Source organism: Myripristis murdjan, chromosome 19 (assembly GCF_902150065.1).
Source record: "Myripristis murdjan chromosome 19, fMyrMur1.1, whole genome shotgun sequence".
In the NCBI taxonomy this organism is placed as follows: domain Eukaryota; kingdom Metazoa; phylum Chordata; class Actinopteri; order Holocentriformes; family Holocentridae; genus Myripristis; species Myripristis murdjan.
Window position 1 is genome coordinate 3,632,010 of NC_043998.1, and position 5,853 is coordinate 3,637,862.

At 41.4% G+C, this 5,853-nt stretch overlaps 1 protein-coding gene across 1 annotated transcript; it reads right to left on the reverse strand.

Annotated features, from left to right (window-relative positions):
- Positions 1–503: 503 nt before the first annotated feature.
- tekt3 (tektin 3) lies at positions 504–5,494 on the reverse strand. Its single transcript, XM_030078252.1, has 7 exons — positions 4,925–5,494; positions 4,117–4,200; positions 3,911–3,981; positions 3,394–3,537; positions 2,408–2,630; positions 1,040–1,194; positions 504–720 (listed from the first exon to the last, which is right to left on the reverse strand). The coding sequence occupies exons 1-7, from the start codon at positions 5,492–5,494 to the stop codon at positions 504–506; spliced, it is 1,464 nt and encodes a 487-aa protein (XP_029934112.1).
- Positions 5,495–5,853: the final 359 nt, after the last annotated feature.

Below are 5,853 nucleotides of genomic sequence, written 5' to 3' on the forward strand. Positions count from 1 at the left end.
CTTGCAACTGAAAAAACTTATAAATTGTTGTGAAAGGTCTATGTACATCAAATATCAGCTATGAATTTCTTATTGTATGAGCTTTTTTAATGTTATACAGTACTTTCAGTTTGAACACGTCAAATTTCCAACATCGTTTTTTAGAGGTAACAGTTAGTACTATGCAGCAGAATATCCATAATTCGAAGACAAAATGCTCCTGTTTTAATTTGAGTTGATTATTGCCTCTGCTTTTGTTGTTATGCATAATCATCAAACCATCTGACCAGTTATATAAGTTGTATTTCTTTCATACATAATGTTGGACATAGGTGAGTGAGTATGATACAGTACTTATAAGTCATACATTGTTGATCATGAGGTCACTTTTGACATCAGTGGCTGTAAATTCACTTTGCTTTCATTCAAACTACCCACTTGCCCCTCTAAAACACTAGGAAAACAATAAAACCATTCATAGTTAATCATCTTCATCCTCCCCAGGTTTGGTTCATGGCGGTGCTTCAGGTGTAGCCCACCAGACGTGGCGTGCTGGGAAAGCTCTTGCGAATGCTCATGCACTTCTCTTTGTCCAGGAAGAGCGAGTTGGCCTTGATCGACAGGTCGTGCTCCAGGTTCACCTTGGTCTTCACCAGATTCTGCAGGGTGCTCTCAGCCTCCATCAGCCTCTCCTGAAGCTTCTGTATGGTGTCCTCGATCTCCCTCACCTCACTCACAAGTCTGGCCAGCGAAGGGGAAAGACAAATAGATTACTGTCAGATTTTCAAGGGCATCAAAGGGTCAACTATGACAATTCCCTCAATTTCCAAAACAAAATTTGGCTAATCTACATTAACTGTAACATACTCTGCCTTTTTAGTGTGACACATTTCTAATGAGAATGTCTATTTCTTGTACTCAACTCTAACTTTCAGTACTCCTAATAGGTGTGATTGATTTGAGGGAAAATGTCTGTAGAAACCATATATTTACATGCCATATACCTTGTGAAACTTGCACAAATTGTCCACTGGTGAACCAGCACTAATTACAAAGCTACCTGTGGTAAGGGTTGTCCCGGCAGAGCTCCACATTGGGCCTTCGGGTCCTTTCCTCCAGCCTCGTTTGAGCCACTTTCAGTGGGCACTCCTTGTCCCTCAGGGCCTTCTTTAAAGAATCAATCAGCATCTCTGTCTGAAAGATCTCCTGTAGGGTCTTGGAGATGAGACAAGGGGGACAGTAAAATAGTCCAAACGTAATAAAGTGACAAGCTAAAATTATTCTGCTGAGTACTGATCCATCAAAATAATATTTTTTTTTAATGTAGAACTGCAGGTCGGCTGCAGGTCATCTGATGCAGAGGGTGGTGAATTGGGTGATTAGTCTGTTTACCATCTAGACTTTAAATTACTCTCATAAATATCACCTGAAGATTGCAAAAAGGTATGGTGTAATGCAGATTGACTTGTGAGAATTTCTGGGCCACTGTGAGGGAAATAATTTGGGATTACAAATTTGGTTTCGCTTTTTTACTCAATGGATGTGACAGAAACAAGTAGAAAGCTGTGCACTCCCAGCACTGATTCAGATGAACATAGTGCACCACAGTGGCCTGCTCTATCCCAACCCATTTTATGTAATTTAATTCCGGTAAATCACTACTCCTTAGAACTCCACAGTGTCTGAGGTTTATTAAAGACTGTGTGCCTCATATCACAGCTGCTGTCAGTGGATAACCCCATCCAACAGCTGATGTGGATTCAGACTGTAACCCTAGCAATTAACCCCAGAACAATGAGTTCCAGTGTACACTCTGATGGCAGATAGCAGTGCAGAAGATGGTACAAGCAATGAAAGAGGCATCTATCACAGAACCTTTCTTTTGACAGGACTGTGTTGTAGTACGCTTTGGTGAGGCTGCATGCCACAATCTATACACAATTATGGCATCTGGTGCTGAATATAGCGATGTTATGCTGTGCAGCTAGGAAAGAAGCGTGGAACTGTTCCAAACGCTCACATGGCCTTCTTGTACATGTCTCTTCCTATTAAATGGCAAATTTAGTTACCCACTGGTAAAAGAGAGTCAATGGGTTTTTCTCTCCCTCTTCAACAAAGAGGAAAACCATGTGATGGCTTCCCTAAAACCACTGTTCTCTTTTATAATGCCAACTGTTTTTACGCCTCCCTCTACAGAATGAAACAATATAACTGAAGAAGACAAGAGTAAAATATGAAACAGACATAAAGTTAAACAAATATACCGGTCCAACAACCAGGAACAGAGCTTAACTTATCTCATCACAGTTTAGGTCAAGATATAATCGAGAAGTATAACCTTATTGCATGAATTTCCAACAAAAAAAAAAAAAAATATATATATTTTCTTCGTGTCCAAATAGAAACTGGCTCAAAACTCAATGATTACCTTCGCCAGGTGTGTCTGCAGGCTGTTCTTAGCGTCAGCAGTTTCTGATATGCGGTTGGTGAACGCTATATTGACATTGTTGAACTGGTTCCACATCTCATTGGACGTGGTGTTGAGCAGGATCTCTATCTCATCCCTGAGCTTGTGGGAGGCAGCCCGTTCACTCTGGGAGTGCAGGATGTTGTCATCTGTGAACTTGGACCACGAGTCAGGCAAAGAGAGTCTGAAAGGGGAGAAAGAACAAATAAATTTACAGGTGCTGATACTCCCTCTGTCTCAGACTTGAGCCGAACATTGTCAGAGACTTTTTATAGTCTGTGTCAACCTGAGCCCAACTGTATCCATGTGTGATGATATTAATCCCCATGGTAGACATTTCATTGTAGTGAGAGCATTTTTTTGAAATTCCACATCACTGTAAAAAATGCTCTACTGTGACCTCCAAGATAATCATAACCTCATGAAACTTTACAACCACAAACTACAGACCTAAGGCATTCAGTGGAGGTATGGCTTCAGTAAGGGGGAGTTTCTGAGCAGTTTCCAGACAGAAGAGCTCGCCATCCACAAATGTCAAACAATTTTGAGACCAAATCAAATCGATTTTTTTTTCTTTGTTCCTCAAAGTCTCGTTGTCCTAATGTGGTCTTTTGAAGGGATTTTTGACCATTTTTCATCAACTCTGGAGTGGTCAAAAAACCTGACACACATTTCTGAGCTTCATCTCAGATTAATCTTCAGGTTCCCAGCTTTCAGATGATGAATGCTACTTCTATGTGGCATCTACGGCTGACCTTTCATCTAACCCTGAAGATCCCCTGTGCCCCACTAAAATGGGTCTTAAAAAGGGGGGTGGAGTGGAAGAAATTTGGCCTGAAATGGCAAACCATCCATCCAGCACTCCATGTTGATTTAAACCAAAATCAGAAATTGTTTGCAACTATGATGAGTTAAGATTAAATAATACAACATGAAACCAGACTTACGAGGGGTCTTGTCGTTCGATCCCTCTGTAGTAGCCGATCCCATCTGATGTGTTCCTCAGATGGTGACACCTGTCATCTATCCTCTGGGCTGTCACTTTGTCACTCATGTCTCTCTCCAGCTCATGCTGAGCAGCTCGGTTTGACCTGAGACACCCCACCCAACAGTCAGAAGTGAATGACAAAAATACCTTGGACAGGCCTGAGTGACAAGTACAACAGTTCTTAACAGCTTCACTGCACTTGAAGAACTGTATCATAACTGTACAGCAAAATATTGTTGCTTTGTTACATATGAATGGGTATCATTTGCAAATGGCTCATATACTCAAATTTGCATTATGCTGCTTTTCCTGTAACATATCTTGAACTTTAAAACTCACAAGTAGCCTCTACTATTATCCAAAGTTATGTAAATATTTATTTCTTTATTGTGTATTTGGCAATGCACTGTCTAGGATTGTGTACAATTTTATCATTTCATTTTTCAAAGATCCAGTGACTTAAAGACACGACTCACGCAAGTTGAGCGATGGCTCTGTCCAAATGCCGCCTCATCCTTTCCTGGCAAGACTTGATGACCTCCACTTCCTTTTCACAAAAGAGGAGATAGTTTTTATTTATGTATTTATGTATTTATGTATGTATGTATTTATTTATTTATTTATTTATTTATTTTCCTTTCTTTTAAGATTGGTACTATATGCCATGCTTACACCACATTACCTTTATGAGGTCTTTCTCCACATCGTCATGTACCAGGTCAATGGACATACGTTTCTCTCTGTGATAGAGACACTCTTGAGACACCTGTTGACAAAGTAATCATGGCAAAAACAACAACAGGAATTTCTGCAAATGGAATTTCAGCAGGTGTTTCAGAGCATAATTGCAAATCACCCGATATCCAGTATTGTCCTAATTAGTCAGCCTCTCATTGAAATAGTAACGGTATGATTGCATATATGTGTGGTTGCCTGTGCGTGTGCATATACATGAATGTGCTGATGTAATGCATCAGTGGTATTCTCCTGTTTCAGTAACTCGTATAAGTCCCTCCTGCCACACGATCTTAACTTAGGGATTCGTCCGTGTCATCAGATCTCCAGCCAGATCAAGTAGACTGTATCCTTTTGCCCTTGAGCAGTCAGGGTTACACGAATGACCAGTGGGGCTTTCTGTGCAAGGTTACTTAACAGAGCATTAATATGATCTAATTAAGACTCTGCGTCAAAGAGCACACTGTTCCGCTTTTACGTGCAGAGAAGAACCAACAACAGACTGTTGCTACAACCAATCCAGACCCCCTGGACAAAACTGTGTCACATAGTGTGTGACAGCGTCCTGAGACGCGATATGCATGAATGAGAAATTGAGTACGCTGGACTGGAAAGCTACCATGGTGTTACAAGTCTGCAAACACTGAACATGCTATGTGGCCTTGTTGCAAATAAATTCTTGCAAACTACTTAGATATAACAAACAGCAGAGGACAAGCTAAAATAAAAATAATATACGGTATACTCATCCTTACCTGTAGTGGCCCCTCAGTCTCTGCCAGGGCTCTCTCCAGCCTCCTCTTGACCTCAGTGAGGGCTGCTATCTCTGTCACCATGTTGTCAATCTCATGGCTCAGCTCGGACCTCCAGAAGACAATGTCATTGAGACGCTCTCCGAGGTTTTTGCTGGTGGTTTCCTGAGTTCTTCTGGTCAGCTGCTCCTTGTCCTGTATCAGCCTGATGGTGTCTCTTCTCAGCCTCTCTGCACTGTTCCGGGACGACTCAGACTCCCTGTAGTTGCTCTGGTTGGACTTGTACCAGTCACCAGGGGTGTAGCGGGTGGTCAGGGCCGTCCTGTTGGATGGGTAGAACATGGTCTTGGCTCGAACCAGGTCGAGGTTCTCTCTCTGTATGGAGGACAGGGATGGTATAGCGTTGCTGCTGTTGTAGTAGCTGTTGGTCCTCCACTGGTTGGCACTAGGATTCATGGCCAAGGCTGGCTGGGTGTTGCGGTAGCTCGATGCCATGGTGGAGATGGCAGGAAGGAAGTGGCTGGTTTTAGGACGGGCATAGGTGGCTGTTAGGGTGGACCCCATCAACTCCATTCTCAACTCCCCTCAGGATTCTCCTGGTTTGCAGTGGGCAGTGTATAAAAAATATTCTGTACATATATTTCAGTGTAGGCTTAGTATACAACTCTAATAAATACATTACTTAAGTCTAAAACATACAAATTAAAAGACCATATCACAGATTTTATACAATATAAGAAATGACCGTGTTTTTTGTTTTGTTTTGTTTAATAAGAACATAACTATAGGCTAAATAAAGGTTATTTGATAACATTAACAACAATTATTCTTTTCATAATTCAGTCTCAGTAACAGAAAAACCTGTCACTCAATCAAACACCAAATAAAATAGCCTTCACTTACCAAAATGAACAGAACTTCTCCTCAGCATC